The sequence below is a fragment of the Arachis hypogaea genome, chromosome 17, assembly GCF_003086295.3.
Source record: "Arachis hypogaea cultivar Tifrunner chromosome 17, arahy.Tifrunner.gnm2.J5K5, whole genome shotgun sequence".
NCBI classification, from domain to species: domain Eukaryota; kingdom Viridiplantae; phylum Streptophyta; class Magnoliopsida; order Fabales; family Fabaceae; genus Arachis; species Arachis hypogaea.
The window spans coordinates 125851138-125866188 of NC_092052.1; the positions used below are offsets into that span (position 1 = coordinate 125851138).

The 15051-nt window shown below is 34.5% G+C and overlaps 2 protein-coding genes across 2 annotated transcripts; both read left to right on the plus strand.

Moving 5' to 3' along the window:
- The first annotated feature begins 975 nt into the window (after positions 1 to 975).
- Positions 976 to 8917, plus strand: LOC112766116 (replication factor C subunit 2). The gene is made up of 14 exons (XM_025811975.2): positions 976 to 1298; positions 1854 to 1945; positions 4996 to 5173; positions 5286 to 5364; positions 5481 to 5560; positions 5770 to 5892; positions 6011 to 6080; positions 6192 to 6265; positions 6579 to 6699; positions 6790 to 6852; positions 7654 to 7713; positions 8145 to 8270; positions 8377 to 8457; positions 8614 to 8917. Exons 3-14 carry the CDS (start codon positions 5130 to 5132, stop codon positions 8716 to 8718), a joined length of 1026 nt encoding a protein of 341 aa, XP_025667760.1. The 5' UTR covers positions 976 to 1298; positions 1854 to 1945; positions 4996 to 5129; the 3' UTR covers positions 8719 to 8917.
- A 693-nt stretch (positions 8918 to 9610) lies between these two features.
- LOC112767391 (uncharacterized) lies at positions 9611 to 10739 on the plus strand. Its single transcript, XM_025813252.3, has one exon. It carries the CDS (start codon positions 9805 to 9807, stop codon positions 10339 to 10341), a length of 537 nt encoding a protein of 178 aa, XP_025669037.1. The 5' UTR covers positions 9611 to 9804; the 3' UTR covers positions 10342 to 10739.
- Positions 10740 to 15051: the final 4312 nt, after the last annotated feature.

Sequence of the window (15051 nt, forward strand, 5' to 3'; positions counted from 1 at the left end):
ACTAGACACTAGTTTATTATCTCTTTTTGTATCGTTAGTTATATTTAAGAATTGATATTTGATTATTATTATTATTACTATGTTTGTAATGCCATGTATTTTAACTTTTGATTTTAATTTTATTTATATCATTTTGTATATTTTTAATTATGATCGAGTCAACCGGATGAATCAATGACCCACTGGTTGAACCAGTAGCCTATGACCGGGTCTATTACCGATTCGGTTCTGATAACTATGCTCGCAACCTTGCCCTTAACCCAGTCCCCAACCCATTAACTCCAATTCATCTCCTTCTTTGTGCTCCTCGCCAGTCCGCCACACCCACCACCACACAGCCATTCTGCCTCACAGCCTAAGTGCCTCTGCTCTCTTCACCCCATTCTCAATTCAACCCAGTCCTTAATGACTTAATCTTCTCCCAAAGTTTTCTGTCTCTCGCTCTGTCTCACACACCCTCTATCCATTTGAACCTCTCTCTCAAACTTTCCAACGACTGCCACTTTTTCACCAGCTTTACTCCTGTATCTTCATTGCGCCGGCTGCTACTCTGTGTTCTCTTTCTGGCGAGGCTGCAAAGTTTGAACTCTACTCTCCTCTTGTCTTCTACTGCTATGTTCTCTACTCACCTAGTCTCGGTAGCTACCTCTTTCAAGATATTCACTTTTGATTAATTGATTATTGATTATTGAATCTTGATAACTTGATCTATTAACAATTTGGATTAATTCAATTTTTTATTTTCTTTGTTCATCCGTCTATTTTATTCATGGTTCTGAAAATCGGATCGGACCGATCGGTCAAACCGATTCAACCGAGAGTCAATGATAAAAATTCGGTCCGTTACAAATAACCGGCCATTAAAAAACCGTTGACCGGCAGGAAACCGGCTAATTGGACCGGACCGGTAACCAGCCGGTTCTTGATAAATGGCGCCGTTTTGATTTAAAAGAAAAAAAAAAAAAAAAAAAAACCAACGTTCAGCCCTCACTCCCTCAGCCTCACCCCTCTTCCCCCAACACCCCCCCGCCCCCTATTCGTGAATCACTATCCCTCTGAACTCTGAAGCAAAGTTCAAAATCACCCAACCAAAACCCTAGGTTCTCCCTGCAACGGTTCTGCCGCAGTGCCGCCGCCGTCCGTGCTGTCGGCGCCTCCGCGTCCTCTCTTGTAGCCCAGGCCCTCTCTTCTAGCTCGGCGTCCTCCTTCCCCCTGTCCCCGTCCTCCCTGGCTTCTCTGTTCGAGGTTGGAGCAGCTCGCCGCCGTGTCGCCGGTCGCCGTCCGTGTCTCCGTCGAAGGTTAGTGGCACTGCTTTCACTTCTTCGGTTCTTCTCTTCCTTTTATGCTCTGATTTTTGAATGTGAAATTGTGAATGGATTAATGGAGAATCAAATTATTGATTTTGTGTTGCTGCTCTTTTTTTAATTCCTGAAATTTTTGTTGAAATTTTCTTGCTGCTGCTAAAAATGGAAATCAAATCACTATTGAACTTTTTGTTTAGCTTTATTGATTTCAGGTTTAGTGTGATTAGGGATTCCTTGTTGCTGTTTTGTAATGTTTGTTGCTGAATGCTAAAAAAGGAAATCAAATCAAATGCTGGTTGTTGCTGAATGATATTTTTTGTTGCTGAATGCTAAATGCTGAATGCTGTTGGTAGTATTAATTTTGTGCTGCTGTTAAATTTCTGGCTGTGCTGCTGCTGCTGTGGGTTCTGGGTTCTGGTGTGCTGTTGTGTGTTTTGTGGCTCTGCTGTGTTCATCATCTTTCTCAATTGTCAATGTTCATTCTTCACTCTTCACTCTTCACTTGCGTTGTATTGATCATCTTTCTCAATTGTCAATGTTCTTTATCAGAACTGAGAAGGAAAATAGCAATCTGAACCAGCAAAAGGATTTCTGCAGCGTCAGCACGTGCTCACACTCACAGGAACAAGATCTGCCCTCTGGTATCTCTTCATCTTTCCTTCTATTTCTGCAATTGTTCATTGTATAGTAAGTCAACTCTTTGGATTACTGGCATAATTGAATTGGAGATTCAAGAGATACAGTTGATTTCTTAATACTGAAAATTCACGCTTAGTTTTGATCTAATTGTTTTGTTTAGTAGGAACTAATAGAATCTCTTCATGGCTTTATCATTGTTGTTTATCAAGTTACACTAGTTTCTTGTAAGAGAATTAAAGCTAGCTAGTCTTGCCTTGCGTTTTGCACAAATAGGAATATGTAAATACAGCCATTTTATCAAAACTATAGTCACAATTAGGAAGTTTAACTTAATAGTATATGATGCAGATATGCCTATGATACAGATATTTGAGTAGAAACGAAGTATTTGTACATTATAGCTTGCATATGTTGCGGAATAGGATAATAACAATTAAGAGTATTGAGTATTGAGTATTGATATACTTGTTATCTCTCTTTGAAATGTTACTTTCTGTATTTACTGTTTTAATTTAGCTTTGCATTTCTCAGGACTTCTTGGAACAGCGATTATAGTGTTGTTTATTGGGTTTCTTTCAATATATCATGGTATTATCTGATATCTTCACGCTTTGTACTATTTGAATTGGCATTTCTTTCAATAGTCACTCATAAGCTGCTTCTATATTCTAGGATGTTTATTTATAATTTATTTATTATTTTATTCTAAAACGGTTTTTTCGGTTGAACTACGGTTAGACCAGTTGGACCAGTGAACCAGTGATTTGAGCGGTTTGATGACTGGTCCGGTTCTCAGAACCTTGATTTTATTAGAGTAGTTCTGGTTTTGCCTCTTTGAGATGAAAATACAGTGTGTGATTAAACTAATTAAATTCAACGCTATATCTCTTTTATCTTTGTGCTCTCTTCTGCCCAAATAGAACCTTAATTTGCTTGTGTGATTAAACCTTGTTACTAAGAATGAACTAATTAGCATGTTGGAGCCTTAGTATGTTTCTGATTTGCTTGTCATTTGAGTGTAACTAAAAGACAAATGGAAGGAGGAAGGCCTTATAGTTTGCTTCTGTTTTGCTTGTCATTTAGGCTCGCTGATCCAGCTTCATTAAACACAATGTAATGTTCTTGGTTTATCTTTTGATCCTTTTTGGATCTTGGACATACAGCATTTCAAATGCCTAACCATTTGTAATAAGTGCACTGTGTAAAAGGATTTGCTGCATCTTTATAGGCTATTTCCCTTGAAATTGCTTGCTTTCCTTTGATCAGTTGTTGTACTAAATTTGGACCTTAATAACATAATTTAGAATTTTCATTATATGAAGAAAATTGTCAGGTCTCATAGTTGTGGCCCGGAAATGATAAGATTTTATCGGTTTAGGGATGGGTTAGGGCCTTTGCTTTGCTGGTAGCTTCTTGTTCTTTTATTTCTTGGTTCCTCTACTTTTTAGTTCAGATAGGGATTATGTTTTAGTGCTGAATAATTATGTAGCACCATCACTTTAGGTTTTAGAGGATGCATCAGATTAGTAAATTCTATCACTTTAGGTTTTAGAGTGCAAGGGTTCTTATCAGCATTCCCAACTCCCAAGCTAACAGTGATTTGATAACAGTTGTTGCTCAACTCCATGTTTCACTATGAAGGGAATGAGTTTTCTTATGCCCCCATCAAATGACTGCTAGCTAGGTTTGTGTGTGTTATTTTTCAGTGTCTTTCATAGGTTTTTTACCTTTGGGCAAAAAAAAATTGTACTTCAAGAAAAAGATGACATAAAACCAATGCCTAGAAGATTCATGTATTGTCAATTATAACATTATTTCTTGATCTCCCTCTGACATTTAAATCAATAAAACAAGGTTTTTTTTTGTTAATTATGATTTAGGACATTAAACCAATGATCAATTATAATTTGATAAGAGAATATTTTTTAACTCAACCTATCGTTTGAGTTTATTATAACAAATTATTTCCTTAAAAGGAAGGTTAAGGTTATCTTTGTTGAGTTTCTTATTGTGACTTTTGAGTTTTAAAAGTTACCCACCTTGTTTGTATAGTTATTCTCTAGAATGTAGTTGAGTTATTTTGGTAAATCATAACAAAGGAACACTATTACTTCTATAAGCAAATATCATGATGTTGCTCTTTTTAATGCTTATTTGGCTATTGCTAGAAGTGTTTTGTTTTTTTGGTAAAATGCTAGAAGTGTTTTCTCTCCAAAGTTACTTACCTTTAATTTTTTTTTCTAAATCTCTCTTTATTTAATTTGCTTCAACAAATCATCCCCAGAATCAATTGGTATATAGGTAATCATTTATATTTTGTAATTTACACTTTATAGAAATTCCAGTTGCACTTATCCATGATCATATCACAAATTATCAATATAAAATGAAAGGTGGAGGATTCGAACCTTTCCCACTAAAAGTTGCTCACACGCCATAGTCACACCTGGGATTGCAAGTATTAGTCCAATACTCCAACTTGGCGCTCATATGTTGCCAATTTTGCGTTCATATAATTGTCATGGTTAATTATTGGGAAAGTGAACGTTTGAACAATAAGTTTGCCCCTTATAAAGATGAAGATACATATTCGAAGTATAACAAATACATTCTAAATTAACATTGAATGCTTGATCCATTAAAATTCAACTATATTAGTTGTACATTAAAAATGAGTTAAACATACACAAATATTTGACGAGTTATTTTTTATTTTCACATATAATTTTTTATTAGCATTACAAGAATAATATCTCTCTCCAAATAGAAAGTTAATTATTTGGATTTAATAATAATATCTCTCTCAAAAAACAGTTAGGATCCAACTCATAAATCCAAATTTAATAATTTTTTGTTATTTATATTTTTTGGACAAAAGAGTTGAATTTTCAATTTTATATATTTATTTATTTTTAAATAAAGAGACTGAAATAATATTGGTCTCTCGTGTATTGGGTTTTTGGTCATAACTCTCGTTCTTTCTTTTTTGTTTTTGGTAGGGGCTAGTGGCCCATTTTTCTTGTGCTAATCCGTAGTAAGTTGGGTTTCGCAGACGAAACGGTGCGTTTATACGCTTGACAAAGTAGCGGGAAAAGAGCTCTACATATATAGCAGCTAAACAAGCAGAGTGCAGTGGAGTGGAGTGCCAACTGCGAAGAGAACACTGAAAGAGAAAAAAAAAAAAAAATGGCGCCAGTCATGCAATCCACTCAGCCATGGGTCGAAAAATAGTACCAATTTCTCACTCTTCTTCTTCTTCTTCTTCTTCTTCTTCACAATTTGTGGGAGAAAAAGAAAAACTGGACTTTGATCTGTTTTAACTCACAATTTGTTTTGTATCAGCCGACCAAAACAAGTGAAAGACGTAGCTCACCAAGAAGAAGTTGTTCGTGTCCTCACCAACACTCTCGAAACTGGAAGCGTAATCCTTTTCTTCCTCTTCTTTTTATTTGTCCATTTTTTTCTACGTATTCAAACCATTGGTAATTCCATTTATTGGTTATGATTATTTTTTTTTTTTTCATTTTTGCATTGCAGTGCCCCCACATGCTCTTCTATGGACCCCCCGGCACCGGAAAAACAACCACTGCTCTTGCAATAGCTCACCAGCTTTTCGGGTATGCCCTTATCTCACTCTAATTCCAGCTCTTCTTATTCGTACTTGCTGTTTTGTTGCTTAGGGTTTTATGTTCTGTGAAGAGGGAACTTTTATTGTTGAAAATATTTCGGTCTTGTTTGTTCTGTGAATTGGTATGTTTAAAGGTAGTATCTTTAATGTGTGACAAGTGACAACTATGTTGTGTAATGTAATGCTTGTTTTCCACAGGCCTGAGCTTTACAAGTCTAGGGTGCTGGAGCTCAATGCAAGTGATGACCGTGGGATTAATGTTGTTCGCACCAAGATAAAGGATTTTGCAGCCGTCGCAGTTGGTACTATTCAGCACAAGGGGTATGCTAGACCTGATTTTGTTTTTTAGATTTGAGGCTGTCTTGTTCTTACAATGGTAAATTTTGTCGGTTTGGTGTGTATGCCTTCCTCACTGTTCCTTGGTGTTTCGATATTTCAGTGGTTATCCTTGTCCACCATATAAGATTATTGTCTTGGATGAGGCAGATTCAATGACTGAAGATGCTCAGGCATGTTTGCATATTTACATTTTTATTTTTTTATTTTCTAACTTTAATTGTCACATAAGTGTCTGTGGTTACTGGTTTCACTTTTCACATCACCTATAATTTGCTGCACAGAATGCCCTGAGACGAACGATGGAAACTTACTCTAAAGTTACTCGGTTCTTTTTCATATGCAACTACATCAGCAGGTATATTATCTTCCATGTTACCATTTTCTGATTAATCTTGTTGGTTTTTTATATGTAACATCATCAAGGAACCAAGGAGACTTAATGTGGCCATGATTAATATATAATTTAACATAACTGCTATTGTTTAAATCAACTTTTTTCCCCATTTCATTCAAATGATACAAGGATCTTTTTTCTTGTTGGTATGCACCATTTAGATAATGTATCTTTCATAAAAACTAAGATATTTGTTCTTTGTAATTTGTGTGTCTTGATCTAGAATGCGTGACCCATTGATTGTGTATAATAAAAAACTGTAAATTTTTTGTAGGATCATAGAACCACTGGCTTCAAGGTGTGCAAAATTCAGGTTCAAGCCATTGTCAGAAGAGATCATGAGCAACCGAATACTGTACATTTGCAATGAAGAAGGACTCAATCTTGATGCTAAGGTGGGGAACCTAAGTAGTCTCATTGTGATATATTTCATAGAGTTTATGTTGAAATTTATTGAAGTACTTTATGTGCATTTGCTTCTATAGGCTCTTTCAACCCTGAGTTCTATCTCTCAAGGAGATCTTCGTCGGGCTATCACATACTTGCAGGTGAGAGATGTTCCCCTATTATTATAGCTTGTGCTTACTCTTTATTCATGTAAGTTTTTCTTTTCCTATTTTCTTCAATCAATTAAAACATATTTCACTTATTTTAATTGTTTTCCATAATGTTTGTTTTTATTCTAATTTTTATTTGTTATTTGTTTAATAGAACCAGTTTCTCAGAATTAGTTGTGTATGTATACATCTTTATATCTTAATTGGTTATGGTTCAATCTTGACACTACCAACGGACTTGTAACCATCAAATTATTCATGAATTTAATAGATAGCTATTATTAAATAAGATTATTATTTTTGGTAAATTACAATGAAAGACCATTTTAATTATGGGTATGTTTGTTTTTATATAATAATAACTTATAATCCTCAATAAGAGGATTTAGTGGAAAGATATAATGAGAGTCCACAAGACTGAAAGTACCAGGCTGATAATAGAGGAGAGTTTTATGATCATTTCTTTGCGGCCATATTCATCTGTTGAACACTAATTTTCAAAGGAGTCTCCAATTGGTTCCTTGTAGGTTTCTCTTTCACTTTTTTCTTCCCCCTGCTTCAACAAATTTGTTGAATAAAATGCAATTCTCTTATGCAATGTAGCTGTACAGAAATATTGCTATGATAATTTGTTTCTCAAATCAAGGCTGTCTTGAAAGTAAATGTGTTCTTTGTTCTAAGGTTTTACATTCTTTTTCCTGCTTTCTTGTGATGATCAATCTCTGAAACATTAATGACCATGATTGAGTAAATAGCATCTATTTCTCAAATAACCTATTATTAATTTTGCAGTCAGCGGCTCGATTATTTGGATCTTCCATTTCTTCAGAGGACCTGATTTCAGTATCTGGGGTATGTTGTGGCAGAGGCCCTAATTTCATTTGGCTTGTTCTGTCTCTGTATACAAAGAAAATATAGATATTAAATTGAAGTTGTCTACATGTATTATTTCGTATAGTGTATGGAAAGCTTGATCATGCACCTTGATATTTAATATTGACATAATTATTTGCCGAAGGGCAAGGGATTTGATCCTTTTAGCAAATGATTTCCTTGCTCTTTTTATAGCATGGATAAAATGAATAGGATTATGACTTGATATTGATATCAAACATCTCTGAAATTGCAATTCATGCCATTTTGTGAAACATCGGTTATCTACGTCTATTGCTTGAAGTGCCTTCCTGTATATATATTTTGTTGTGTTTACTATTCTACAGGAGTAACTAATTTTCAAATTTCAACATGATGTTTGTGTTATTTCTAAAATCCCAATCTATCAGGTTGTTCCAGCAGAGGTAGTGGAGGCAATTCTGAAAGCATGCAAAAGTGGAAATTTTGATTCAGCCAACAAGGAAGTAAACAATTTCATTGCAGAGGGATATCCAGCCTCTCAGATACTAACTCAGGTCTTGTTTCTGCCAGTTTATTTTGACAACTCTTTTGTCAATAACTCTACTTACTGTTAACTATTCCAGTAAATCCTAACTTGACGAATCAATTTGATTCTTTCAGTTATTTGAGGCCATTCTTGAAGATGACATATCAGATGAACAGAAAGCAAGAATCGCCAAGAAGCTGGGAGAAGCAGATAAGGTTACTTACAAAATGACCTTTTGCTTTCAGAAATTATACACTAATACCACATAATATTTTCTGTTACCTTTGTAAGAACTTCAAAATTTTACTCAAATGCATCATTGTTATTGTGTGATGCTTACGATTCCTCACTAGTTGCTCGTGGAATTGCAGTGTCTGGTTGATGGTGCTGATGAATACTTGCAGCTTCTTGACACAGTCAGCACTACAATGCAAGCTTTTTGTAACATGCCGGAAGGATTTGCTTATGGGAGTTAGATATATGATAGATAGCTGGTTAAATCTAGAAGGGGTCAATTAGAGGATCTATATTATGAAACTAAACTAAGATTTGGACTCCGGTTTTTTACTTGTTTTGAATCATTCATTCCTAACATTTATTATATGATATCCCTTATGTACAAAATTAAGGCTACAGCTGGTGAAATTAATGATTGCAATGCAGTATCTTAAATCATACAAATGGTTTATTAAACAACTAGCATAATAGGAAAAGAAATGAATAAGTGTACTACAAGTCTAGGACACTTTTAAATTCTAATCAATTGAACGGACTCAACATAGTATTAGTGGGCACGCCTAAGATTATTGCATGGCAATATTATTAGTAGCCTGCTCTAGTGCTCATAACCAGCAATGAAGGTAATTGTGAATTGTGATGCTGCTATTTATTCCTGTTCTCCCCACTTTCAAACATTAATAGCGCCTGCAACTGTTAGCTTAGCTTAACGACCCATTGTACTATTGCAGTAAATGATTAAACGTGGTCCAACTTTTTCATTAATACCACTTAATGTCTATTCTTGTTGACCAATTTGAATCGTGTCCCATGCAAATTAGTACAATGAACTATACCACCCTTTAAGGCTGCTAAGACGGAAATCATATAACCTTGAATTAAACCTTCAAATTTTGTAGTGACTATTGAGTTATGAACTCTTTAATTAGCTTATAAGAGACAAAAACAATAACTAAAACTTGGAGAAAATTACGTCCTTTAAAGTAGGAAACGTCATTTTTCCATACATTTGAAATCATGATAAGAACCCACGTCCATGACCATGAGAACCTTTACAACGTGTAGCAAAAAGTCTAAGAACATAAAAGCTTACTCACATGGTAATGTTCTAACATAGCTGCCTTGTTAACATAAGGAAGTCAACAAACTCAAAATCAAAATGGACCCGCAACAAGTCCCACACTAATCCATGCCTTCAATCTCGCACAAACACAGTAATCACACTCGTGCCCCTCACTTGTAACTTAGTTGTCCACCATATAAATATGCACCTCACTCACATAAACAAAAACAAATCCTAAGTTTCTTTTACTCTCTAGAATAGAATGGGTGTGGAAGATGGTTCATTTAGAAAGCCAGGTGCAGTTCCATTCAAGTGGGAGATAAAACCTGGTGTACCAGTACACCACAACCATCATACCTACCATAACCACCACGACCACCAAGAACCACAGGTTCAGTCGCCGGAACCACCATCGCCAAAGCTCAGGCCACCTCCGGCAGGGTTATATCCATTTTCCCTGGCTGAGCCGCGGACCAGATCCTTTCGGTCGAGTCCGAGAGTACGGTCCGACCGGTGGAGGTTCGACCGGCCGCTTATTACCCGACCGGAAACCGTGTCGGCTGGTTGCTTCTTCTCGCCATTGCTAAGGAGATTGTCGAGCAAGAAGGCGGGTTCGAAACGGTTTGCGAAACCCGATAAGGAATCTCAAAGTGTTTCGGAGCTCGAGACGCTTTCGCGGTGGTCGTTATCGTCGAGAAAGTCGTTATCGCCGTTTCGGGTTTCGACGTCGTCGTCTTCGGTTGCATCTTCGCCCCGACTCGTTGGCGATGCTGAATGGGCCGGGTTTGGGCTTTTCTGAGAATGATTTGGCCTTTTTTGAGTCCAACATCTTGGGGGAGGTTTTTAAGATTAAAAGCATAATCATGACTAAAAAAAAAGAAAAGCATATTAAAAAAAAAGTGAAAAGGAAAAGGATATGTCAATTTTTAAGTATAAATGTATAATATAAATAGTTGAATATTCCTTTTTCCTTAAGCAGTAATATTGGATATAGGAAAAAAATAGTAACTTGATGGAGAGTTTTCTTGCCTTTCCTTGTACGAGTATTGAGTATATCTTTTTCAAAGTACTATAGATAAGTGATAAATAGCTCTTCTTTTAGTAATAGATTATTTGAGGCCTTTTAGTTTGTAATATTTGTAGTGTTGCTCTGATTATCCCATTTTATTATTGAAAAAATGTCTCTTTTGATGATAAGCTTATATCATTTTGTAAAAATATTACGAAAACACAAAAGATTTGTATTTATATATAAATATATGTCGTATTTAATTTATTTTTAAGATATATTAGTTCAATTAGATAGACAATAAAAATTATGAACAACGTGAATAATAGATTACAAATTAAGTCCAACAAAATAAAAAAATATTCTACTCTCAATTATTTTATCCCACCAAAAATTCTAATTTTTATTTTTTAATTTTTAACCATTTCTTTTTATTCACGGCTGCTGCGACAGACTGTGGGGGACAGCGATGGGGTGAGGCTGCGGCGGTGTACACGGACAGCGGTATTTCGACTGCATCTGAACAGTGTTAGGAGAGTGGCGGCATTATGATGCGTTGGAATGGCTATCTCCGGCACCAACTGCAAGTTTTAGGTGTGGATTGGATATTGAGAGATTATGGTAAAATTGGAAATAATCGTATGTAGTGTAAATGTGTTTAATTGTTAATAATTTAAAATTAAATAATTAATTAAAAAATTAATTTTTAATTTACATTCTTTTTAAATTTATTATTCACATTATTTATTATCATCATTGTTTTTCTATTTTTTTATATTTTAATATATATTTTATACAAATAATTAATTTTTTGTGTATACATAACATATATAAATATTCTCAATCATGTATCACAATTCATATTTTCCTTTCCGTCTATTTAGTTAAAACATGAAATGTGTCAACTATTTTAATACTTTTTAGTAATCTTAATCTCCAAATAAATTTGGAATGAGCCTCATCTTTTTGTATGTATGTGAGGAGTTGTCGGCAAAGCTAAGGCTGTGAAAGGATTGGTGTGGTCACGCTCAAGATGATGATGATGAAAATTTAAGATTAAAATTAAATGAAAACAATTACTAAATGTATGTGTTGTGTCTTAATTGGTGGGATTAAAAGTAGTATAAATACCAAACTTTGCCATAGATGATCTGCATTCTATCTCCTTACTTAAAATAGAATAATAATTTTGTAAAAGTTTGAATAGATTTAAATAAGTGGCTTCTAACTACCCACATTAACGAACTAATGTGGGTTTCACATCTATGAGTTTAGTTATCAATGGAATCTCAAAACTTTCGGATTCAAGTAAAAAAAAAAAGAAGGTAATTTAATAACTATGGAATCACATCAAAACTAACTCAAAATATAGAAAGAAAGAAACAAACTGACTTTTTGATCGTTGACCTCTTGAGCATCTAGTAGAAAAATAAAAAATAAAAAGTATAGACAGAATATATAGAAACAAAAAATTAAATTCAAAACAAATTGAAACATAGAGAAATTAAACTGATGAGAAAGAAAAAAAAATGTAAATGTCGTACAACTTCTTTGCTGCAACAACCGTGGATATCACACACTAGTAGTAGATCAGAAATGTTATAGTCAACCATTAAACATCATGTAAAATATATCCATATTCAATACATAAAATTATGATTATTACTATATAAAATAATGCATTACCCCCTGCAAAATGCTTGAGATTTAATTAAGAATATGGCACCTCCACACAGTTGTAACGTAGCAGTCATTCCAAATCCAAAAACATGCATTTTGCAGGCCGTTACCATATATATACATATGATATAAGCCTGATTTAATATGAAATAAATAAACATTAATTAAACTTATCGCCAAAGACATGGGAACATTCAACCAACCTGATCATGCATTATTATCATATTCTTAGTGTCATTATTTGCTACTTTGCTTTCGTATATGTGACAAATGGATGGATTTATAAATCGAACTGACAAAATTTAAATGACATTGCAGTTGGGAATGGGATCTTTGATCAGAATCGATTTGTGTTTTATTTTGCTCATGAAAGTGACTCTCAAAACAGAATACGTACTTATTACTGTACGTGACGAATTAGTTAGTGTGTTATACAAATTAAATAATCCGTAAAAATTGACATGGAGTTATTTTTATGTAAAATTATTAGTTGAAAATTATTAGATAATTTAATATATTTGATTAAATTATTATTTAATAACTTTCAATTATCAATTTTGTATAAAGACAATTACACATAAATATTTACCTGAATGACTTTTTATATATGAATATCAAAAATTGAGTAATACATTTATTTTATTCTCTATGGTGTGCGTTTGTGTTTATTTATTTATGAGTAATTATTTAAATTAATTTTGAGCTTTTTAATATTACATATTTTAGTTTTTTAAATTTTAAAATAAATAACAAATTTTTAATGTTTATTTTTATTAGACAATAGTGACAATATAATTTTTTTTTTAAAAATTTGGTATGTATTTTGAAGATTATCTGAAATTGGGTTGTATTTGGGACTGGACGTGAGGTCCAGACTTCGAGTGAGTCTACGCTCGACTTGTCTTGCGCCGAGGTGCCGCCGTCCGAGTTTCTCATGAGGAGGTGGGGGTGGTACCTGCAAGACACTCTGATATTTAAGTTAGCAAGGATTCCAGCAGGTTTATATTAGATTGGATCTTAAGTATACATGAGGAGTGTCAGTGTATTTATAGGTGATGAACCAAAAACTACCGTTGGAATAGTTCCACCATTATTGGTAGATAACTGTCCCCTTTATTCAGGGGTTATTGAGGTCTCTCTTCTAGAAGTAAGTGAGAGATAGTAGGGGTTAGTTTTAACTCTTTTAGGAGGGAGTTATCACTTGGTAGCGTTCTATTCGACCTCTTAGGAGGTCGGCTACTCGATAATTGCCTTCTAGGCTTTTTCTACTTTGAGCCTGACTTAAATTTTGGGTCAGGGTATGAACAGTGTCCTTGCTTGAGTCTGATATTTTATTCAGGTCGTACTCAAGCATGTGAGAAATCGGATAAGTGTTGGTAAGTAGGATTATCACGTTGGATTTTTTTAGGTCTCCGTTTTTGAGTAAAAAACCATATGTGATTTTGAAAAGTCAACCGTTGCGTCGGTTGGCTTTCAATTTTGACACGTTGGGTGTGGTTACATTGGTAACGGTGTACGTCTTTAAATGAGGGAGAGAGTTTTACATTTTTGCCCCTTGATTCTTATAAATACCTTTCTCTCTTTCTCATTCTTCTTTTTCGTTTCCTCTTCTTCTGAGAGTTACTCACTTCTTTTCTCTCTCAAGCTTTTCATCTTCTCTTCTTACATTGAAGTTTCATTCCTCTTTTGAAGAACGAGTGTTTACTTTTGAAGGGAATCGTCTGTTGCTTTGCTGTATTTTATCTTTTCTTGCTTTCTTTGAAAAAAGGTTAGCTATTTACCTTGTATACTGCTTCTTGCATATAGTTTTAGATTAGAAACTAAAAAATCTTGCATAAATGTGAAATCTTGTTTGTGGATTTTGCTATTTTCGTGTTTGGACATGCTATTTCCATAGCTTTTTGGCATTCACATTTTCATAGAAATTGGTTCTTTTGCATTTTTTTAGTTTATTGCACTGCTATGATACTATTGTTGTCTCTTTTGTGTGTTGTGATACCCCTAAATGAAATTGTTTGGCTTTTAGAAACAATGTCACTCTTCTTTTCCCGGGAATGCCCCTTCTATGTTTGTTGTTGATTTTTGTCTGAAAAAAGGCCTTCTACTTGTTTCCGAATTATAGTCATGAGTTTTCGACTTGTAGTGATGATTTTTGTTTTATAATGTAGGTATATCTCTTTTATATGTCTTGTTCAATTGTCTCGAGAATATAGTCCAAGGTTCCCAAGGAGTTGTCGAAATGGATAGATATTTCGGTCCTTTCTACAGTTTCTGTAGTAGATAATGTGTTTGTAGATGAATTTCATAGACACCATAGGATTTGTATCTTTAAGGATGACGAGGAGAAGTATGAAATAGTAGCCCCTAACCCGAAAGACCGAGTATGTTTTAACCGAGTTACCACATCGGAACCCCACTTTCTCTTCATGTATGACTACCTTTTTACCCTACTTGGGGTGGTTTTTTCGTTTTCTGATTTTGAAATCGATGTCTTGTCTTTCAGTAAAGTGGCTCCCACCCAACTTCACCCAAATTCCTGGGGTTTTATGAAAATCTACCAGCTCGTGAGTCGTGAGCTTGATTTTTCGATCTCTTTGAAGATCTTTTTCTTCTTATTTCAGCTCACAAGACCTTTCAGTTCCACCAATAAACAACAATGGGTTTCTTTCCAAGCTATATAAGGTCAGAAAGTATTCTCTATTTTCGATGAGTGATTCCCTGATTTTAAAAACTTCTTTTTTAAGGTTTGGGCTGTTGAGTGTCACCATCCATTTTTCCTTAATGAAAGTAATGAACCTCGCTTCCAACTATATTAGGTAG

What these genes read in the sequence shown, in the direction of transcription:
- LOC112767391 (XM_025813252.3), top strand. Translation starts at nt 9,805, where the DNA reads ATGGGTGTGGAAGATGGTTCATTTAGAAAGCCAGGTGCAGTTCCATTC.
- LOC112766116 (XM_025811975.2), top strand. Translation starts at nt 5,130, where the DNA reads ATGGCGCCAGTCATGCAATCCACTCAGCCATGGGTCGAAAAATA. An exon ending in ATAGCTCACCAGCTTTTCGG is followed by an intron (nt 5,561 to 5,769) that starts GTATGCCCTTAT and finishes TGTTTTCCACAG; the next exon opens with GCCTGAGCTTTACAAGTCTA. An exon ending in CCTCTCAGATACTAACTCAG is followed by an intron (nt 8,271 to 8,376) that starts GTCTTGTTTCTG and finishes TGATTCTTTCAG; the next exon opens with TTATTTGAGGCCATTCTTGA.